Below are 23,697 nucleotides of genomic sequence, written 5' to 3'. Positions count from 1 at the left end.
GTGGGAAGAGGACAACTCATCACAGGTGGGACAGGCCTTGGGCCTATGCGAAGCAGGGCACTTCCATGTAGGCCTAGGGCCAGCCTCCCCAACTTCGCCCTCCCCCCCCACCCTTAACCCTTATTAACTTATTGACCTTGTCCTTTTAAGGCAGGGGTGGGCAACTTGCTGCTCTCCAGATGTTTTGGCCTACAACTCCCATCATCCCTCACCATTGGCTATGCTGGTTAGGGCTGATAGGGGTTGTAGGTCAAAACAACAACAGGGCCACAAGTTGCCCACCCCTGTTTTAAGGTTACCTGCTCTCCCTTTATTTTAAAGGGAGTCTTCCTTTTTCTGGAGTGCTGGAGTCCTGCCAAGACATACCGTATTTCTTCGATTGTAAGACGCACACTAATTTCAGTACCACCAACAGGGAAAAAAAACCCTAAGACAGACCCGCGGTTCTAAGACGCACCCCATTTTTTAGAGATGTTTATATGGGGGAAGAGGTATGTCTTAGAATTGAAGAAATAGGGTAATAGGTAGTCAAATGACCACCACTGTCTAAGAGGAACGCTTCTTTATTTTAAGTTTTTGACTTGGCAGCTTGATCTTTCACTCATTCAGGCACTGGCAGAGTGGTTCAGCAGATAGGTGAGATTTTCTAAGACACACTGGCCATGGCTAGACCAGGCCTATGTCCCGGGATCATCCCTGTACATCCAAATGACACACAGGGGATACCGGGAGCAGGCAGGGACGACCCCTCCATTTGCCTGGGATAATCTGTAGGTCTAGCTAAGGCCTCTGTCACGTACTTTCTTATTAGTGGTGAAAATATGTAAGGGGAAGGATAAGGACTACTAGATGGGACTTGAAATGGGGAGGCAAGGACCCAAGGGAGTTGTCCTCATTCGTTTACAAGCTTGCCCAGGATACCCAGGGATGATCTATACCAAGCAGGATATTCCAGTATGAAAGTGGTATATAAAAGGCAGGAGCCACACTACCGCTTTATAGCTGTATTGAAGTGCACTGCAAGATCGACACTACTACTTTACAGTGGTACTGAAGTGCACTGACAACTGTTGGGGGCCTTAACACATCTACACCAAGCAGGATATAATACTATGAAAATGGTATTAAAGCAGTATATGGTATGGGTCAATGGGCCCCAACAGTTGTCAATGCACTTCAATATTGCTATAAAGCAGTAGTGTGGCTCCTGCCTTTTATATACCGCTTTCATACCACTTTCATATTGGAATACCTGCTTGGTGTAGATGAGCCCCCAGTTCAGATTTGATCTTATCTGCTGCTGAACAATTTAGTGTCTCTGGGAGTTACAATCTAGGAGGCATGAACCATTGCAAATTTCACCTCATCTTCCCAGATCCTTTCAATGCAAGGGGGATAGTAACCTAGCAGGTGCCTTGGAATGGGATGTGTTGATTGATTGCAAATCGGTGATGGATAGGGGTGTCAAATGACTGAGGCCACAGCTAGACCTAAGGTTTATCCTGGGATCATCCACGGTTTGCCCCTGCCTGAGCACTGGATCCCCCTGTGTGTCACCTAGATGAACAGGTTTGACCCCTGGACGATCCAGGGACAAACCTTAGGTCTAGCTATGGCCTGAGTTTCTGAAACCTGGTATTTCACTCAAAGGGACAGAAGCCTAGATCTGTCAGCAACCACGGAATCTGTCATGAGCTCAGCCACTTTTGGCATCCTAGTTTTATAACCCACCATTAACTGCCCCCCTTCCCCACCTGCCTGTTTTGCTTCAATAATGCATGGGAGACTAGAGGCACTGTGGCAGTTTTGGAACTGTGCACACATGGGATCCTCCATGGAGAAGCCTGTATAAAATTCTGGTCTCAACTCAATGATGTGATAAATCTGAGTCTGGACAGCACTACTTCAAACTCTACATGGGGCTCCATATAAAAATTAAATTTCCCTGCACACTACCTGGAAGTGAGAAGAACTCTGGCTTCACCTTCTCCCTGACATGTGAGCAGGGAACTGTGTTAAATAATGTGAACCTCTAGGTGCTACCTAATGTGGTGTAGACCAGACAGAAGTTAATCGCTTAATTGAGAACTAGGCCTCAGGACCAACCTAAGGACATGACTGGAAAATGCATCTTCTCACATGTCTGTCCCATCCAAATATACAGTGGGGCTTGAGGATTTTACTTTAATTGTAAAAGAAAAGGGCAGGATCTTCCCAGTTCAGCATCTTCCTTTCCATTATGGGGGCCTCTACACTAAGGGATAAAACCACAGCCTTACCAGCCTTTTTTCCCCTCAGGTCTTTCCATGTTCACTCAGGCTCCATGTTCGCTCAGGCAACCAACAGTGACCACATGATTTGTAATTGAAAACTTCCCCTCTGAGCAATGTTCCAGAAAGTTCAATGAAAGAACACCATCTAGTTGTGGAATTAATCCCGTGATTATTTTAAATACTCCATTATCTCTGGGGTTTTTAAAAGTGAGATTACCAGGGGAAGGCATGGGAGATATCTTGGAGGTTGACAGCATCATGTAAAGGTCCCACAAACTTCCATGAGTGGCCAGTCATGAGCGTGCAATAAATCGCTCACATAGAGAAGCTCTCTGTCTATAGTTCCAGCTACTTTTCTTTGTTCCTGGTTCATTTGCGGTATTGGAGTCAGGCAAGGAGCAAAGTGCAGAGTAAATTACCCTGTGATATATGGCTTTGTGTTAAAACAGTCTGAACCTAAGCAAAACTTTGTGAGCCCCTCAACTCCATGTGGCAGCCTTCCCCAAATGCTGCCCTCTGGATGTGTTGGGGAAGGCTACTCGGGGGAATAGAAACCTCCAACTCAGGTCCTCTGTATGTGGTTGTTGCTTAACTTGCCTGTGTACTTGTGAGACACAATGAGCTAGGCAGCTGAAATTTGAAATTCATTGTATTGGATTTGCTGTGCTGAATGGTGATCTGAACAAACATGGTAAAACAGGCAAATGTATCTTTTCATGTCACATCCACATAAGCAGAGGAGAGGTGAATGAGTTGATGCTAGGGTGGCCATATGAAAAGGAGGACAGGGCTCTAGTATCTTTAACAGTTGTAAAGAAAAGGGGATTTCAGTCATTTGTATGCATGCAGCCCATGGTGAAATTCCCTCTGCATCACAACAGTTAAAGCTGCAGGAGCCTTGCCCTCTTTTGTATCTGGTCAAGAGGGCAGTGTTCTTGAAGCTGTAACTGTTGTGATGAAGAGGGAATTTCACCAGGTGCTCCATGCATACAAATGACACCTGCTGAAATCCCCTTTTCTATGCAACTGTTAAAGATACCAGAGCCCTGTCCTCCTTTTCATAGGGTATGATATATGAACTGGGAATAATGGGCTGCTGGAGGAGAGACAATGCAGAGTTGGAACACATGGGATTCAACTCTGGGTTGTCTCTCATCCAGCAACCTAGAATTCCTGGTTCAGATGTATTGCTGAGCAACCCAGGGATGGCACATCGGTAGGTTGTTTAGCCCCAGTTGGATTGATTGGGTGGGAGGAGCCAGCTTGCTTGCTCCTGCTTGTTCACAACAACCCAATTTTTTTTTAAAAAAAACTGAGTTGTTGTGATGTCTGAACCGGGACATTGCTGTTCTTGCTACAACAGACTTAACACAGCTAACCCCTAGAAGTAGAAACCACTTTGAGACTGTTGTGTAAAGCAAGCTATTAATTCAGATTTTTAAAATGTTAAATAAGTAGTTTCCTAGTGAAAGTTAGATATCAATGCTTTGGACTTCTATTTTTAAAAACATTTTGTTTGTTTTGCACTTCTAACAGCAAAAATACACAATCATTTTAGAAATACATAATCAGTTTGTTAAAATATACCATACACATGACATAAGCTATGCATACTTATAAAACACTTGAGTTTATCTGTATTCTTTATCATACAGATTTTATGAACCTGATTTCTGATGTAACAATACATATTGTTTTTATTTTTTTGCAGGATTTGCAAAAATGAGCAAGAACATTAAAGAGCTACGGTAGTATCTATTTTTATGCTATTATCCAGACTTCTCTATAACATCTTGCAGTTAACATTTTTTACCACAGGAATGTCCGTGTTCATTAATACTTTTACAAGGGAATATAACAGTAAAGCGTATCTGTCAATCAAAACTAGTATTTCTGTTATTATTTAATATTTATTTATAAAGTGACATCTTATGTTCAGATAAGAAAATGGTAATCAGTGCATGTGTGTTAAGGTGTGCCATGTATTAATGTTTTTCACTTTCATTGTAATTGCTATTGTTATTATTTATATAGCACTTTATTACAAAGCGTTGTGCATAAAATAATGTAGATCAGCAGTTTACAATACAATGAATGCAATAATCCATTCGACTCTACTAAATGTAAATTTTACAGCAGAAATATCAGCAGAAATATTAAACAATATTACAACAATATTTAACAATATACTAAACAACAATATCATAACAATATTTTAAAAATGCTAAATACAAGTTAACATCAAAACAGAACAGATAAGAAAAAATAACTTGGTTGGAATAGCGTCTCTCCCCCTGAAGCAGTGTCTCCCAAACTTCAGCTCCAGCTTTGCTTTTATAGGGGTTCATCAGACGAGCGTCTTATTGCACACTCGCTACTGCCCACTTACGGATGTTTGCACATCCTTTAGACGTTGTCATTTGCCTCCTGCTCCTTCTTGCCTTTTTTCCATCACAAACTGGACCACTTTTAATCCGACTTTTTTTTTTATGGAAACGGAATGTGCCGCCATTTCCTGCTGTGTGCAGGAAAAGCGGCCCATGAATGGGCCATGTGGTCTTTGTTTACTTCCTCTTCCTTCTTCGGGAAGAAAGTAGAAGCACTGTGAAACAGGTGCAGAGAAGCGACGGTAGGGAACCGCAATTTCCCCCTGTCTGATGATGCTTGAGGTTTCCAGGTGGGCAGGGTGGGGGAGAGGGGGAGCAGATGGAATAGCTCACCCTTGATGGCACAGCGTCTCTTCCTGTGAAGCTGTGTCTCCCAAACTGCAGCTGCAGCCTTGCTTTTTAAAGTCTCCCAAGTGTGGAAGGGTGGGGGAGGGGAGCAGGTGGAATAGCTCTCCCTTGATGGGACACCCTTGATGGGACAGCATGTACATTTTGGAATGTGTTCTGAATGAAAATATTAGGTTGTGTAGTTGATGATTCTATTCATATTCTGTCATTTGATTGCACAGGGAAGCGCTGCAACGGCAAACCCAAGAGACCTTGAAACTCCAGGAAGAAGCAACCAAGTTCTCAGTGGAATCCATAACGCGGCGAGAAGGGGCTTCCTCTCCTTCCAACTTGACAAGTTTAGGTGCGTACAAACTGTATATATTTAAATGGGAAGTGCCTTGCAGCTGGCCATATGGTATTTTCAAAGCAAATAATTTCATCCAGCAAATAGAAAGTTAGGAGAACTTTGTTCACATCCTACCTTGAACAAATCTCTCAGCCCAGTTCCCCATCTATAAAATGATAGTAACAGTGACCTACTTTGCAGGAGTTGTATAGGTAAATATCGAAAAGGTTTTGAAGAACGGTAAACATTTTAAAACGAAGCAGTTTCTGTGCTAAACCGGTGTTTGTTGGCAGTAATGGATTGGATGAGGGCAAACAAATTGAAGCTTAATCCAGATAAGACAGAGGTGCTCCTGGTCAGTCGAAAGGCAGATCAGGGAATAGGGATTCAGCTTGTGCTGGATGGGGTTACACTCCCCCTGAAGACGCAGGTCCGCAGCTTGGGTGTACTTCTGGATTCAGCCCTGAGCCTGGATGCCCAGGTTTCGGCGGTGGCCAGGAGTGCATTTGCACAGTTAAGGCTAGTGCGCCAGCTGCGCCTGTTCCTAGAGATGTCGGACCTGGCCACAGTGACACATGCCTTAGTTACATCCCGATTGGATTACTGTAACACGCTCTACGTGGGGCTGCCTTTGAAGAGTGTTCAAAGAGCTGCAGCAAGATTGTTGACCGGGGCTGGTTACAGGGAGCACACAACTGCCCTGTTAAAACAGCTCCACTGGCTTCCAGTCTGTTTCCGGGCACAATTCAAAGTGCTGGTTATGACCTATAAAGCCCTATATGGCTCGGGTCCAGGTTATTTGAAAGAACGTATTCTCCCTTATGAGCCTGCCCGTGCTTTGAGATCTTCTGGAGAAGCCCTTCTTTCAGTCCCATCTTCTTCACAGGCACGCTTGGTGGGAACATGGGAGAAGGCCTTCTTGGTGGCTGCTCCGGTGCTCTGGAACTCTCTTCTTGGGGAAGCTAGGCTGGCTCCCTCCTTGATGGGCTTTCGGAAGCAGGCTAAAACTTTTTTGTTCCAGCAGGCCTTTGGGGAAGAATCTGGCCCTCCATCTATGTTAATGTCTTATAATTTTGTTGTGTATTTTAAATGTTTATGGTTTTGTTTCCCCCTCCCCCATGTATATTTTAAACTTTGTAAGGCTGCCTTGAGGCCCAGCATTGGGCAAAAGGCGGGATACAAATAATAATAATAATAATAATAATAATAATAATAATAATAATAATAATACAAATTATCAGTAGAAGTGGTCAGAGGTGAGGCCCCTCTAACCTGTCCTGTGGAATAACCAGGCGATGTAGTCTTCATCAGCCATCCAGTCTTCATCAGCCATCCAGTTGGGCCCCAAATGCACTGTGCACTGGACACATAGGAATACCCCCAGATCTCAATATATAGATCCCTGCTTGGCAAGAGAAAGGAATAATCACCTTAATGGAATACGTCTTGGCCTCCTTGAGAGATAACCCCTAGCGAATATCAAATAGAAGAGTGGTATAAGGAAATCTGGGATATTGCTATTAACGACAGACTTACATGTAGTATTAAAGTTAAGAAATGAGTATCGAAGCGGAATGACTTTGAAGAGATATGGAAACCATTTGTGGAGTTTGTGTTAGAAAAGGGGAAAGGATGCAAACCTTCGCAAGAATCGTTACAATTTTAGAAAGGAGAATAAAGGTCCCAGGGGTGGGGGGCTCTTATTATAATTATTTTGGTTAATTTTTTATTAATTTTTATTATTATGTAGTATTTTAAGTTGATGTATGAAGATATTGTACGTGTTTATGTTTAAGGGGGAAAAAGAGAGATAACCCCTAGCAAACTTCTTCATGCCTCCTCTCTACACATACACAGTGACCACTGAGATTTTTGTCAGAGACTCTCATGCCCTTATGTTAAGTAGTGGATTGACAGATGAAGAGGTACAGATCTAACCTGGATTTGTAGGAGAGAGGTGGAAAGGAGATCACACCTTTAACTACTTTCATATCTACCTAAAATAATTGAAAAAAGCAATTGCATTAAGGAGAAACACAAAAGATCTAGTGCTCCTGCAGGTAGTGCAGGATAAGTTTTCAGTCATGCTGCAGCCTGCCCTGTGCCCATTCCACACTGATATGAGAATTCTAGGAGGCAGGGCAGGCATGTAGAACACTGAAGACGTCTATCTGAGGAAAGAAGGATCCACTGCTGACATGCCAAGGCTTTTTTCAGGCCTTACAAAGGAAAGGTGATCCATTCAGAGTTCCTACATGAGCAGACTGTAGTTAGAGGGAACTGTCCTTAAAATATCCCAAGTTGAAAATTATGAAAGTAGAACACATGTATTCAGTTTGCATCCTCTTATTTTGATGGTACGATTTGTTGCATCCCTCCCACACCCCAAATTTGTTTAGGCTTTTCCAGTTATTTCATGAAGGGTTGGGAAAAGAGAATTGGCGACAGACTAGGCGGTTGATGGCCATTGAAAAAGAGGCCTCCCTGTGTGATGTTCTCCTAGCTCTCCCCATGATGTGTACTTTTGCTTGCCTGTAATATGATGATGTTGAATCATGCATTGTTTTACCCCTGCTCCATTTCATTATCTACCACTGGTTGTGGTGGTGGGAGCTGTTGTTAAACACATAATTTGACAACAACCAATCCCACATCGTGGGATAAAGGAAAGAACGTGATATGGAGGACTGTTAACTGTGGCCATCTGACAACATGGCCATTCCCATATCTGAGAGACTGCTTATGCAAACAGTCATCCTGGGGGTGACAAGATACCCTTGAACACACTTCAGCCCAACTTGTTATGCATTCAAGAGGTGAATGAAAGGTTGAAGTGAGTTGAAACAGGGTCTAGAATCCCTTGGAATAGCTGAGTCCCCTGACTCACAGTAATTGGGGCTGCTAAATATTGGGCAAAAGGCGGGATACAAATAAAAATAATAATATAATAATAATAAATGCCAGCTCGGTTATCTCTGGTGGGTAGTGTGTATAGTTTCACTGGGAAACTTGAGGGCATATCTACACCAAGCAGGAGCCACACTTCTGCTTTATATTTATTTATTCATTTTTATTTATTTAAGGATTTTTATGCTGCCATTCAGCCAAAAAAGGCTCTCACGGCAGCTTACAAAAGTATTTCTTGACAGTCCCTGCCCACAGGCTTACAATCTAAAAGACATGACACAAAAGGAAAGGGGATTGGGAGGGAGGAGGAGGAGGAGGGGGGAAAGGAAAGCAAATTCAGGCACTACAATCTTAGTTACAAAGTTCAGCAGTTACAGTTGACAGCAGGAGGGAGGGGGCTCTCAGCTGGAGCTGGACCCAGGCACGGTGGAGAGGTGCCTGGCTGCTGCTTGCTGCCTCACTGGTGGCCTCTGCAGAGACAGTAGTAGCAGGAGGGAGGGGGCTCTCAGCTGGAGCTGGACCCAGGCACGGTGGAGAGGTGCCTGGCTGCTGCTTGCTCCCTCACTGGTGGCCTCTCCAGAGACAGTAGTAGCAGGAGGGAGGGGGCTCTCAGCTGGAGCTGGACCCAGGCACGGTGGAGAGGTGCCTGGCTGCTGCTTCCTCCCTCACTGGTGGCCTCTCCAGAGACAGTAGTAGCGGGAGGGAGGGGGCTCTCAGCTGGAGCTGGACCCAGGCACGGTGGAGAGGTGCCTGGCTGCTGCTTCCTCCCTCACTGGTGGCCTCTACAGAGACAGTTGGTAGCAGGAGGGAGGGGGCTCTCAGCTGGAGCTGGACCCAGGCACGGTGGAGAGGTGCCTGGCTGCTGCTTCCTCCCTCACTGGTGGCCTCTGCAGAGACAGTTGGTAGCAGGAGGGGGGGGCTCTCAGCTGGAGCTGGACCCAGGCACGGTGGAGAGGTGCCTGGCTGCTGCTTCCTCCCTCACTATACTTTATAGTGGTATTGAAGTACACTGACAACTGTTGGGGCCCATTGAGACATACCATATGCCACTTTCATACTGCTAAATCCTGCTTGGTGTGGCTCCTGCCTTTTATATACTGTTTTCATAGTGCAATATCTTGCTTGGTGTAGATGAGCCCTGAGTTATCTGTGGATGACCTAGGTTAGCCAGCAGGGGACTGAGGCTAAACCACCCTGAAATCCCTTGAAAATATTAATTCCCAGACGAAGAATTCATCACGCTATCAGTTTGCACTGTTTCAGAGAACTGTCCAATGTTCGTCTACACCTTTACTAGAGAATGGTGGTGTTTGATGCTCATTTTGAGCATCCGTTTGCGTAGACGTGGGTGGCTGTGAAAGAGGTAAGTGGTCAGGCAGCATTCACCACACTTACATTACAACTGGAGCCTTTCCACTTCCTTCGATTTCCCTGAAGTTCTGTGTTGTTGTCTTAGGTGCTTCCGTTCCATTTATAAGCAGCGCGAATCTACCGTCTTCCAGCAAGCGCAACTCAGTGATGGAGGGCTCCGCTTGCTCCACTCCTACTTCTGCTGGCACCAGCCCTCCCAAACTCTTGTTTTCTCAATACGAGTTGGACATTGAGACCCTGAAAAAACCCACTAGTTATCCCAGGAAAGAACAGATCGATACCATCTTGGAAGAATATGCTCAGCAAGTCAGAGATCTTCAGAAGAGGCTAAGTGAAGTGAGTTTCAAACCTGGCACAAGACTCTTGGTGCCATGGTACCATAGAGAATGGATACTACAGGGCTGTGTATTCTTGGTACTAGAAAAACCACATCCCACCACCACCCCAAAATCAAAACTGTTTGCCAAGGTAACTTACATTCTCTGCTAAGAAAAGCTGAGGTGTGCAGCCTGTATGAATTATTAAAAGTACAGACATTTACTTTAATTTGCCTAATTTCTATGCTTCTGCTAGTTATGGGGAGGTGCAATGGCTCAAAAATTAGAAATCCTACTGAATTCACTCTCTTTTATATTAATTGCGCACAAATGTTCAAACTTATCTTTTGAACTGTAAGAGCTAGAAACTAGCTCTTTTTAAAACATATGTTGAGAATGCAGGATTCTGTGCCCAGCACCAAATTCTGCCCTTTTTGTACACATGCACAGCATCGATGTGCATGTGCACACCCCTGATTACAACTAGATTTTTCGATCCAATACATTCTGTCGTCATGATGCTGGCAGCACCACCTCCTTTATCTCGACTCAGTGGCAGGAGCACAGACTGGTTTTGTCTCAGGCTCTTCTAAGGATTGATGCTCGTATCATCCTTTATGTTCCGTGACTGCTATTTAATATTTATTTAGCACCCTGTGGTGTACACAGCGCAAAAAAGTGTGTGGCTCCTGCCGAGAGGGCTTCCCACCTCGACTGGATGGACAGGACTGTTGTTGCTATGAGGAAGCAGAGAGCTCAGGGTTCACAAATGAGTAGAGGAGACAGGTGTTAAAATAATAGCCACAAGAAAGCCTGAGGATGACTGGGACCACATGGGGTGGGGAGGGAAACGTTTTAACTCCCCCTCCACCTTCAGTAAAATCTCACCCTCACCAACCCTGGTTGCTATTTGCATTGAGAGGGACACCTCTATTGGTGCCAGTGGAGGCTTTCCCACCAATGCAAATAGCTAGAGCACAGGCAGTTAAGAACATAAGAAGAGCCATGCTGGATCAGACCAAGGGTCCATCTAGTCCAGCACTCTGTTCACACAATGGCCAACCAGCCATCGGCCAGGGATGAACAAGCAGGACGTGGTGCAATAGCACCCTCCCACCCAGGTTCCCCAGCAACTGGTGCACACAGGCTTACTGCCTCGAATCCTGGAGATAGCACACAACCATCAGGGCTAGTAGCCATTGATAGCCTTCACCTCCAGGAATTTATCCCAACCCCCTTTTAAAGGCATCCAAATGGGTGGCCATCACTACATCTTGTGGTAGTGAGTTCCATAATTTAACTATGCGCTGTGTGAAGAAGTCCTTCCTTTTATTTGTTCTGGATCTCCCACCAATCAGTTTCATGGGTTCCAGTATTTTGAGAAAGGGAGAAAAATGTCTCCTTATCCACATTCTCCATACCGTGCATAATTTTGTACACCTCTATCATGTCTCCCCTTAGCCTCCTTTTCCCCCCAAGCTAAACAATCCCAGCTGTTTTAACCTTCCCTCATAGGGGAGATGCTCCAGCCCCTTAATCAATTTAGTTGCCCTTTTCTGCATTTTTCCCAGCTCCGTAATATCCTTTTTTGGTGTGGTGACCAGAACTGTACGCAGTATTCTTAATGTGGTCGCACCATAGATTTTTATAAAGGCGGTATGATACTGGCAGTTTTCGAGAACTTGAGCAGAATTCATGCAATTAACATCACACATCTAATTTGGCCCTGAGCCAGAGGAAAATACAGTGAAACTGGGGGAGGCTTTGCTAAGGATGGATGTAAAGAAGATGAAGAAATGGGTTTTAAAAACCAAGCTAGCTAGCTATAGTATAATCATGTTGGTTTTCTGGTTGCTTTGGCTTCCTCCCAAGAATTGTGGGAGTTAGAAGTTTTGTGGGTTTTGAGATACTTTTATTAAAGATCCCCAGTCCTGCTCACAGATTGACTGTTCACAAAAGTTTCCCCAAGAATAGAGAATGACTGTGAAGCCAGTTTATGGCTGTAGTGCAGATATTCCCAGAGACAATGAGGCTTCTCTAGGCATGGTAGGGGAGAGGCTTGGATATAAGATTGGGAGAAGGTAACAGAACGAAGTGTATGGGCTGAAAGTAGAAGGAAGAGGTGGCCCGACTGGCGTCAGTGTTGATTTCATTTCGACGCCAAGTAAAAACATGGCTTTTTAATAAAGCCTTTGATGGTTAAACTCACTGGCACATTGTTTTAATTGTTTTAACTGTATATATTGCTTTTAAATTATATATTTTATTTATTTATTTATTTATTTATTTAAGGATTTTTTATGCCGCCATTCAGCCAAAAAAGGCTCTCACGGCGGTTTACAAAAGTATTTCTTGACAGTATTTTAACTTGGATCATGGTTTAATTTGTTTTTAAGTGTGTGTTGATTGTTTTATACTGTATGTTTTTATCTGTACGCCGCCCTGAGGTCTTAGCGATATAGGGCGGGATATAAATATTTTAAATAAATAAATAATAAAATAAATAATTCAAAATATGGAAGAAGGCAGGAATATGGAGAGTTTTAACACAAAGGACTAGAATTTTGCCTTCGATGCCTGAATGGTGCCAACCTAAAGAGAGAGGTGCTGTGATTATAGCAGTGGGAGAGTGGATACAAAGACATTGGACTTAAACTTTATGCCCCAGATTGCTTGAATTTAAATTTTGTCAAGGCAAAGAAACTAGGGTGACTCTATGGAAGGGAGGACAGGACTCCTGTATCTTTATTTATTTATTATTTATCATGTTTATACTCCTTAGCCAAAAAAAGCTCTCAGAGCGGCTTACACTTAGCAAAAAACACAGTAATAGTAATATACTTCTTTACAGTTATATAGAAAAGGGAAATTCAGCAGGTATCATTTGTATGCATGCAGCACCGGCTGAAATTCCCTTTTCTATACAGCTTTTAATACTTCAGGAGCCCTATCCTTCTTTCCATATGGTTACCCTAAAAGAAATTTCTGTCTATATCTCCTAGGGATCCAATTTAATCAGTTTACATTTTACTCTGCAGATGAGATTCTAAGTATCGATTTATGTGTCCGTATGAGTGGATGTTGCTAAGGGCTAGGGATAAAGGAGACTCCGTCCTATGGCTTCTCTGTTAAACAGGAATTATCTACCATGTTTGAGATCTTTTGCCCTCATCAGACTGGTACAATGGCCAGAAGTCGATGTATTATCACCAAGGACCATTACAAGGCTTCTTTTAATTGCAGCTTCTTGACTGTCTCCTACAGAAATATCCCCATTCCTCCAAAGTATATTCAGTCTAGTATTCAGAACTGTTTCATGATCTTATTTCACCTCCTGCAGGCTACAGAACAACATGAGCAACAGAAATTCACTTTCAGACAGACAATAATTGAGTTGCAGACAAACCTTCGGGAGGCAATAAGGGAAAAAGACTCAATTACTGATCTCAGGTGAGCATTTTCACAGCACTAACCAGAGACGCTGTGTGTTTTAATATATCGACCTGGTTTACATGATCATCACAGCCCATGTGGCCCAGTGGCTTGCAGTGGAAGCTAAGTTGGTGATCCAATCCTTTGCCCCAGCGGCTTCTCGTTATGTGTGAACCCGGTGAACGTGGGTTGTTGGGGTGCTTGACAAGTTACCCAGAACCTATGCGCTGTTTTTGGGTTGTGGGTGGCTTGTCAACCACCCTAACAACCCACCCTTGGTGGGTTCACATATAATGACGAGCTCTGCCGCACCCCAAATATTCAAAATGGTGGCCGCTGCTGCACCAAGAAGCCCCATGGGGAAATTCTGTCATGGTGGCTTCTCATTATGTGCAAACCAGGCCACTGTCTTGTTGGAGCCATAAATGCAGAGCTTTATCACACCAGCGTTATACTGTGCAATCACTGAGAATTGCATGCAAAGGACTCCAAAGTTTTCCACCTTATAATCTGCTTTTATTGTGAAGTACTATGCATCCTGCTTTAATTGTGCTATAAAAGCAAAAGACTCGCCGTATTTTGATACTAGTTTTCGAGCGTATCATCCGAGCAGCCCCTGGGGTGCAGGAGCAGGATTTGAAGAAAAATTAAACAAATGCTTACATCTGCGCAAGCTTTAAAGATAAAGACGTCAAAATTGGCACAGTAATAGATATTAAGGAGAGCTTTAAGCATACCAAATGTGGATCGGATTGAGTCATCCGTTGATTTTTTATGATTTTTTTTTTACATTTCCCCCCTTAAACCCACTTCCTGATGTGCAAAGGATCTTGCCACTCGGTAGCAACAACAACAACGCCGACAGCTTAGTGCTGTAGGGATAATTTGAGGAAAACAGGTCCGTGAGATGAAGCTATTACCGTATTTCTGCGATTCTAAGACGCACTTTTCCCCCCATATAAACATCTCTAAAAAGCGTTTATTATTTCTTAGAATCAAAGCTTTTTTTCTGTTGGTGGTACTGAAATTAGTGTGCATCTTACAATCGATGGCGTCTTAGAATCGAAGAAATACGGTAGTTGCTTGAGGCTCCAAAATTCAGTCCAGGTCCGGGCCCAATTCAAAGTGCTGGTATTGACATTTAAAGCCCTAAACGGTTTGGGGCCAGGTTATTTGAAGGAACGCCTCCCCATATATACCTGCCTGGACCTTAAGATCATCTACAGGAGCCCTTCTCCGTGAGCCCCTGCCAAAGGAAGTGAGGCAGGTGGCTACTAGGAGGAGGGCTTTCTCCGCTGTGGCACCCCGGTTGTGGAATGAGCTCCCCAGAGAGGTCCGCCTGGCGCCTACAGTGTACTGCTTTCGTCGCCAGCTGAAGACCTTTTTATTCTCACAGTATTTTAACACTTAATTTTAACTTAAATTTAAATTTTACTGCTTTAGCTCTGTATTTTAATCTTATATCAATTTTTGCTGCGTGGTTTTTATCCTGGTTGTGCTTTTTATACTGTATTTTGTAATTGTGCTTTTAACCTGTTGGTTGTTTTATTGTGGTTTTAATTTTTGTGAACCGCCCAGAGAGCTTCGGCTAGTGGGCGGTATAAAAATGTAATAAAATAAAATAAATAAATAAATAAATTCATATTGGATGCTTCCTTTTCTGCGAAACAGACGAAGAGAGTCCCAAACCCAAGAGGACCTCAACTGCAAGCTGAAGACCACAGTTAATGAGCTGCAGACAGCCAACCTGCTTCAGGAGGAGATGCTGAAGGAAGCCAACAACCAAGCAGAGCATCTGAAGAAGATGATACAGGGCCATGAAGATGTGCTCCAGGAACTCCGGAATGTCCTATTGAATTACGAAGAGAACACAGGCAAGAAGATCTATGAACACGAGAGCATCACCAACCTCCATGTCTGCAACTTGCCCTCCGCTTTCGGCAAAGTCCTGCGAGATCTAGACGCAGAGATGTGTCGTCTCAGAAGCAGGCTTGTCCCAGTAAGTTTTTTGCCCTCTAGCCCATTTTGAGGCTTTTTTTTTTGGCATGCAGGCACCGTGTACTCTGGAGTGGAGGGAGGGGGGAACCCTGGCATAATCAGGGGCAGATTGATCCTAACCAGGTGGTGGGAGCCCAACACCAGCTAGTCTCGGTTTTACGTTGGGTACCATATCCTATTTCATGAGATAGATTCGGGTCACCCTTTTGAGTCTATCCACAGTGTTATCTTTGTTTACCATCTTTGCCCAACCTCATTGGCCTCATTCCTGGGACACAGTAATGCACACTTGGGTCCCTTTGAAGTCACTGAGGCTTAAGTGGAAACAGCACTGCATTGGATGGTACTTCTAGTTGGGCTCAGCAGGCCAAGACCAGATCTGAAGGCAGCAGATCCATGTTTCAAAATTGGGACACTTTTGGTTCCTATATGATTGGACTTAGAGGGCGGGTTTGGGGAGGTTTAAAGTACAGCAAGGGCAGGCAGGGGGCAAAAAAAACACCCTCTCTTCCTGAAATTTCGTCTTTTTCTTTTGCTGGATAATCAGAATTAACCCATCACAAGAAAAATGGCCGGGGAGAAGCCATTTCAGGAGGAAAGAACAGCTGAGGATAATACTTGAGTCCTTACCCTACTATCAGCTTATCATGTGCTTCAAATGTCCCCTCAAGTGTCATTTGCAGACATTAGTCACAATCCAAGTGCCACCATTGCATTTCGCTTTTCCCTGCAAAGGAAGGAAAGCCAATCTTGCAACAAGCAACGGTGTGGGTGGCTTTTTAAAAACAAATTTCAGGGGTGGGGCCCCTGATCTGGTCTGGTTTGGGACTCTAGTGTGGCGGTGGGGCCAGCCTTAACCCTTTGCCTCCCTGCTGCAGTCCTAGTTCAGATTCGCAGCAATGGCTGTTGGGATACCACCGGGGAGGGAGGGGAGATGAAATGTCAATTAAACTAGGGTGACCATATTTGGGAAACCAAAAAAGAGGACACCTAGTGTGTGTGTGGGGAAGAAGCTTTCTGAGTCCTGCAGAAAGTACGTTATTCCACCGCCACCTTAAAGAACCCGATTGGAGTGGAAAAGGGAAAGGATTTCATTCTGCACCACCACCATCCACTCCAATTGGGGCCTTTTCTATAATGTCCACGAATGACCCACTTTCCCCTTTAAGACCTCAATTGGAGCTCGGGGTGGGGGAATGATGTGCCTCAAGAAAGCATGTCATTCCCTCCTGCCATGCTAATGGCAGCCTTAAAGGGGAAGGTGTGTCATTCCAGGACATTATTGAAAATTATAGAAAATCCCCCCCTGACACTATGGAAAGAACAAAAACCAGGACAAATCCAGGGAAATCCTGACACTTGGTCACCCTAAATTAAACACTGTATTGACTTCTACTCAACTCCACGGGAGCCCACAGTCACACAACGGTGGAGTTGGAACATGTTGTGTGGGGAGTGAAGTGAACTTCACCGTTGAGTGAAGTTTTCACACTGCATTGACTAACACGTTGCCTAGGATGACCATATAGAAAGGAGGACAGGGCTCCTGTATCTTTAACCGTTGCATAGAAAAGGGAATTTCAGCAGGTGTCATTTGTATATATGGGGAACCTGGTGAAATTTCCTCTTCGTCACAACAGTTAAAGGTGCAGGAGCTATGCTAGAGTGACCAGATTTAAAAGAGGGCAAGGCTCCTGCAGCTTTCCATATGGTCACCCTAGTGTTGTCTGAACTGAGCCAAAGTCTCTCAGAGTAGACAGCGGACAAATTAATGATCTGTCTCAGTAAAAGACAGGGATGGGGAAGCTGGGTTCTGGGGCCAAATCTGGCCCTCTAGGAATCTCCAGGAAGCCACACTCCCTCCCGTGTCCCCTCCCCTTTCCCCCAAACATCAATGAGTTGGTGGTTTCCCTGCTTTTGCGCGCGCACACACACACACATTCTAAAAAGTTAAAATGCCTCTCCTAAGGCTTAGTGCCTGGCAGTGAGCTTTAAGCTATAGTATGCAGGTATTTATTGCCTTTTGTTTGTATTTTTTAGGGATGTGCTCCGCTTCTAATCAGACCGGCGAATTAGAAGCGGAGCGGGGTGCTTCGCCTCCCCTTAAGGCGGAGGCGAAGAGGATTGGGGGGCCGGCGGAGCGTGGCGAAGAGGATCGAGGTGAAGGCGGATCCTTTGCCTCGATCCGGAGCTCCGCCGGAAAGGTAAGTGGGGTTTATAGGGCCCTGCCGCTGTTGCTGTCGCCCATGCGGCGACAGCGGCAGGGCCCGGTAAACCCCCCCTCCTCTCCCTTACCTGCGTCCGTCCGCGGTCCGTCGCACTTGCGGCCCAGACTTCCTGGCTGAACCGCGGGCTCAATTGAAGAAGCCGACGGACCGCGGACGGATGCAGGTAAGGCCCCCCTCCCCCTTGGTTCCTTACCTGCCGCCGCATCTGGCGCCACTCCCCTCCACTGGCGCTACTTACCTGGCGCCACTCACCTCCACTGCGGAGCTCCGATTCGGAGCCGGAGCTCCAAGGCGAAGAGGAGCGGAGTATGGGTGGAGCAGGCCGATGCGAAATTTTCAGATCGGCCCGCGGGGCGGAGCGGGGGGTCCGTGCACACCCCTAGTATTTTTGGCTCCACAACTTTTGCCTTCATCCCCACCCTGCACTGGAATGCGGCCCCCAAGAGCTTCTTTAAAATTGAATTTGGCCCTCGGGCTAAAGGAGGCTGCCCACCACCGGCATAAGGCAACTTCATACGTTCATCAGACAAGTGCTGATCTCTTCCCTTCCTCCAGATGCTGACAGTTAAGAAGGTGTTCTCCCGAGCGATAGGGCACTTCCAGGACCATTGTCACAGCCTCTGGTGAGAGGACAGAAAACCAGGCCGATGGTTCATTACGTGCATTAAGCTGTCAGATGCCAGCACTTATTTAGGGCTGCTTTCTCATAAGAATGATTGCTGACTTGGCTGTAAACTATAATGTTTTATTAATGGCAGCTGGAAGAGCAAATGGAAACGATGAAGAGAGAATCGCAGTCCAAGACCGAGCTTTTGCTCCATCAGCATCAAGAGAGGTACATTTGTTAGCATAAGTGTCTCCATTTTTAAAAGGAAACTGTGAAGCAGCCATTATACAGCAGGCAAAATGTCATGTGTGCGAGAATAGCTCCTTGAGTGCATCCTTGCATCTGTCTTATCTAACATAAACAAGAGCTTCGGCTCCAGTACTCCTGTGTCAAAGTTAGCTTAATGTAAGGCAAAGGGATTGTTTCTAAAACAAAGAGAATTGTTTAGCAAAATTAGCTATGCCCCAGTGTTATGTTCTGATTGGTTAGTGCTGCTACTGGGCCCTGCCCCTTGCAGGCTCAAATGCTGTGCTGAATTCCCAATGTCTTTGTCTGATTGCTCCCTTTGAAGAGACCAGGCCTTGATTACTAATCAATAAAGCGCTTTTTTATTTTTATTTTTAATATATTTTTATTTTTCCAATACTTAAGCATATAGCATTACAATTAAAAAATAACAACAACATACTACATAAATGTTGAGTACATTAATATCGTATATTTTCACTTTAACTATTTAACATAATCATACCTAACATAAAAGTGCACCCCCCACCTCGGGATCTTACTCCTGTTTCCAGAATCTCATAGTTTCTTCTGCTGGTGGTTTCCCACTTCCCTTAGAAAACACAATATTAGGAACTGTTTCCAGATTCCTTCAAAATCATTCGTTTTTGCTATGCCTCTTCTCACTTTAATATTACATGTCAATTTGTCATTAATAGCTGTATCCCATACTTCTTTATACCATTCTTCAATACAATAATCACCTTGAATCTTCCAGGTCCTAGCTACAATCAACCTTGCTGCAGTCAGCAAATTCTTTATCAGTTCCTTAGTTTCTTTTTTACATTTTAAATCTTCAAATAGTGACAGTAATGCAACTCTTGGTGTTTGTTCTATCTTCATTCCCACAATTTCTTCAATCTCCGAAAACACCATCTTCCACAATTTTTGTACATATTTGCATTCCCACCACATATGTAAATACGTTCCTTTCCCCCCACATCCTCTCCAGCAATTTGCTGAGTGCTGGTTATTTATCTTATTTAATCTAACCGGGGTTAGGTACCACCTCCATATAATTTTGTAATAATTCTCTTTTATTCTCACTGACATATTTCTCAACACTCTCTGTCTCCATATTCCATCCCAACTCTGTTGTCCTATTTGTACATTCAAATCTGTCTCCCAAACCATTTTTCCTGAACTATCTACCATCCCTTTCTCCAACAATATTTTATATATTTCATTCATTAACCCTTTTGTCACTATTCTTTTTCCCTTGTCATTTTCTTTTTTTACTATTAATTCCTCAGACTTCGACAATTCTCTACAATCTCCATTTTCTCTTACCCAACTTTTAGTCCACTGTTCTAATTGCCAATAATTTAACCAAGTTAATTTTTTATCTTTTAGAACCTCTTCCAACTTCTCTCTTGTATTCATCCCTCTTAACCAATCCCTTAATTTAATTTTATTTTTCTCTATTAAAACTTTACTTAATCTACTCTTTAAATCCTTTCCCGGAGAATTTAAAAAGTAGATTAAGTAAAGTTTTAATAGAGAAAAATAAAATGAAATTAAGGGATTGGTTAAGAGGGATGAATACAAGAGAGAAGTTGGAAGAGGTTCTAAAAGCGCTTTTGAACCCTCTGTCGCTGGAAAGTGTGGAGTCGTGCTTAGGGGCTGTTTGGATTTCATCCCTGGGTGAAAGAACATTGATATAACACATTGTTCTCTGTTTTCTTATTTTCAATTTATTTTAGAATATTTTTATGCTGCTTCTTGTCAGAGAAGGTTTTACGCTGATTTACCATACAAACGAAAACAGTAAGCAGCAAAATAATAAAGCAGCCAACAAACAAAAAATTAAAACCACAATAAAACAGTCCAAACTAATATAATAAATTTTAAAAAAATCAGCAATATGCAGGGAAAACGGGAGCCAGTCAATAGATTTTAATCAACAGTTAGCAAAGGCGATCTGAAATAGAAATATTTTCAAAGGAAGCTGGATGATGCTCCTTTGGAAGGGTACCAGAGCATTGGGTTGCTTCTAGGGTGGGTTAATCTAGCCTCACATAATTTATTTATTTATTTAGAGTATTTTTATCCCGCACCTCAGCCAAAAGGCTCTCGGAGCGGCTTACAATGTATCAATAAAGAAGACAGTCCCTACCCTCAGGCTTACATTCTAAAAAAAAGACGTGACACACAAGGAAAAGTGTATGGGGAGGGAAGAGGGAGAAAATAAAAAGAAATTAAGGAGACTGTTTAGGCTGGTGGGAAGGCCCTGCTCCGTCCTCTCATCTTCCAATAGAGGGGCAAACCAACAGCTCCTTCTTCCCCACAAGGTGAAGATGTTAGCCCTGTGGGGTGGGGTTTTTTTCCAACTTAAGCAGGCTCTGATGGTCCCTGCCTGCTCCAGTCTCCCTCGCATCTTCTTCTTATTTTACATAAGATGCAAATTGGAGCAGGAACTTGTCAAAACATCTTAATTCCCAAGTTGGGGTGTGTGGGGAGGGTCATAGAGATGGTGGTGCTCCATGAAGTCCTGTTTTGTTGGTCCCTGGTCGACAGCTGGTTGTCCACTGTGTGAACAGCGTGCTGGACTGGTTGGACCCTCGGTCTGATCCAGCAGGGCACTTCGTATGTTCTTTTGAGATACTCAGCACCCAAGCTGTTTAGGACTCCCAGCTGTTAAGTGTTCCCCTAGCTGCATAGCCCCCAGCACACACTCCTCCAATCCCAAATTCTGTTTTTTGGTCACACTGGAATGTGACCAAATGTTGAGCATTAGCTTCTGTATGGATTGATTGCTGATGTCTTTCTGTTGGATACTGTTGTTTTTATGCTGTTTTATACTAATGGATACTGTTGTTTTTATACAGTTTTTTATGTTTTTGATGGTTTTTAAATTTTGTATACTTTTAATGTTTACCATTTTTAATTGTTGTAAACCGCCCAGAGAGCTTCGGTCAATGTTATTTAACATCTATGTGAAGCCGTTGGGAGCGGTCATTAGGGGATTTGGAGCTAAATGCCATCAATACGCTGATGACACGCAGCTCTATCTCCCTGTGACAACTGAATCAGGTGAGGCTGTGCAGGTCCTGGACCAGTGCCTAGACTCAGTAATGGGCTGGATGAGGGCCAATAAACTCAGACTGAATCCTGGCAAGACGGAAGCCCTGTGGGTGAGTGGTTCCCGAGTCCGGGAGACAGGCTCATTGCCTGTTCTGGACGGGGTTGCTCTGCCTCTGAAAGAACAGGTTCGTAGTTTGGGGGTATTCTTAGACCCATTTCTGTCGTTGGAGGCTCAAGTAGCCGCCACGGCTCGGAGTGCCTTTTACCATCTTCAGTTGGTTCGCCAACTACGGCCTCTCCTGGACAGGGATAGCTTGGCCATGGTGGTACAGGCATTGGTAACCTCAAGATTGGATTACTGCAATGCGCTCTATGTGGGGCTGCTCTTGAAGCTGCTCCGGAAGCTGGAGCTAGTGCAGAATCCTGCAGCTCGGCTGTTGTCTGGAGCTGCCCCTTTCCAGCATGTAACTCCTCTGCTGAGGGAACTGCACTGGCTGCCTATTCGCTACCGGGCCAGGTTTAAGGTTCTTGTTCTGGTGTACAAAGTCCTAAACAACTTGGGACCAGGATACCTGAGAGAGCGCCTTCTCCCCTACCAACCTGCCCGGTCACTGAGGTCATCCGAGGGCCTGCTCCTGGTGGTTCCACCTAGATCCATCCTCCGATTGGAATCCACCAGGGGAAGAGCCTTCAGCGTGGTGGCCCCCCTCCTGTGGAACTCCCTGCCTCTGGAGGTCAGGCAGGCTCCGACTTTGTACTCCTTTCTGCGCCTCCTGAAAACATCTTTATTCCAAGAAGCCTTTCTTTAACATGCAGCCTTGGGTTTCTGATTTTTGCTTCTTTTTAAATTTGGTTTTAACTGTTTTATTCTGTTTTTATTTTCATTTTATCTTGTACACCGCTCCGAAATTTTTCAATGGGGAGCGGTATATAAATATTCTAAATAAATAAATAAATAAATAAATAATATAAATGTAATGAAATAAATAAATAAATAAATAAATAAAATATTGCCTCTCTGTTTTTTGTTTGTAATAGTGTTGAGAGGCTGATCAGTGAACATGAACAGGAATTGGAAATACTGAGTGAAAAAGCGAATGCTTCCCTCAGCCATGCAAGCAATATCCAAAGCCAGATGGAAATCATTCAGTACGTATTATTATTGTTGTTGTTGTTGTTGTTGTTGTATTTTAAATTTGTATTTCTGCACTGCTGCTGATTTTATCCTGGTTGTGCTTTTATATTGTATTTTATATCATGTTTTTATACTGTTTGTTTTATACTTTGAATTCTTTTAATTTTTGTGCACCACCCAGGGAGCTTCAGCTATTGGGTGGTATAAAAATGCAATAAATAAATATTATTGTTGTTATTATTATTTTATTTTATTACATTTGTATACCGCCCTATAGCTGAAGCTCTCTGAGCAGTTTACATAAGATCTCAGTCCTACTGTTCTGCAAGTGCATCTCTGCAAGTATTCTAAAGCAAATGTCATCTGCTAAATGCACACACTTTGTTTGATTGAATCGGCTTTGATTTCTTACTAGATTTATCTCGGGAATCAGCTGTGTTTGGACAACATGATATTATTATTATTGTTGTTGTTGTTGTTGTTGTTGTTATTTATATAGCACCATCAGTGTACATGGTGCTGTACAGAGTAAAACAATAAAATAGCAAAACCCTGCCGCATAGGCTTACATTCTAATAAAATCATAATAAAACAATAAGGAGGGGAAGAGAATGCACCAAACAGGCACAGGGTAGAGTAAAACGAACAGTATAAAAGTCAGATCAAAATCAAGTTTTAAAAGCTTTAGAAAAAAGAAAAGTTTTTAGTTGAGCTTTAAAAACTGCGATTGAACTTGTAGTTCTCAAATGTTCTGGAAGAGCGTTCCAGGCATAAGGGGCAGTGGAAGAAAATGGACGAAGCCAAGCAAGGGAAGTAGAGACCCTTGGGCAGGTGAGAAACATGGCATCAGAGGAGCGAAGAGCACGAGCGGGGCAATAGTGAGAGATGAGAAAGGAAGGAACTAGGCTGTGAAAAGCTTTGTAGGTCAACAGGAGAAGTTTATATTGGATTCTAAGGTGAATTGGAAGCCAATGAAGAGATTTCAGAAGTGGAGCAACATGGTCAGAGCGGCGAGCCAAGAAGATGATCTTAGCAGCAGAGTGGTGAACAGAAACCA

The 23,697-nt window shown here is 43.8% G+C and overlaps 1 protein-coding gene across 1 annotated transcript in view; it reads left to right on the top strand.

Annotated features, from left to right (window-relative positions):
• The first annotated feature begins 3,995 nt into the window (after positions 1-3,995).
• Positions 3,996-23,697, top strand: part of CCDC158 (coiled-coil domain containing 158) — a 56,093-nt gene continuing 36,391 nt past the window's right edge. The window contains exons 1-7 of the mRNA XM_063136075.1: positions 3,996-4,021; positions 5,230-5,351; positions 9,700-9,950; positions 13,272-13,381; positions 15,035-15,362; positions 18,348-18,424; positions 22,544-22,654. Coding sequence (XP_062992145.1) covers positions 3,996-4,021; positions 5,230-5,351; positions 9,700-9,950; positions 13,272-13,381; positions 15,035-15,362; positions 18,348-18,424; positions 22,544-22,654 — 1,025 coding nt within the window. The remainder of the gene's footprint in view (positions 4,022-5,229; positions 5,352-9,699; positions 9,951-13,271; positions 13,382-15,034; positions 15,363-18,347; positions 18,425-22,543; positions 22,655-23,697) is intronic.

Source organism: Elgaria multicarinata, chromosome 10, assembly GCF_023053635.1.
Source record: "Elgaria multicarinata webbii isolate HBS135686 ecotype San Diego chromosome 10, rElgMul1.1.pri, whole genome shotgun sequence".
Lineage (NCBI taxonomy): Eukaryota > Metazoa > Chordata > Lepidosauria > Squamata > Anguidae > Elgaria > Elgaria multicarinata.
The sequence above is the reverse complement of the archived record's forward strand: the minus strand, read 5'-3'. Positions and strand labels throughout refer to the sequence as shown.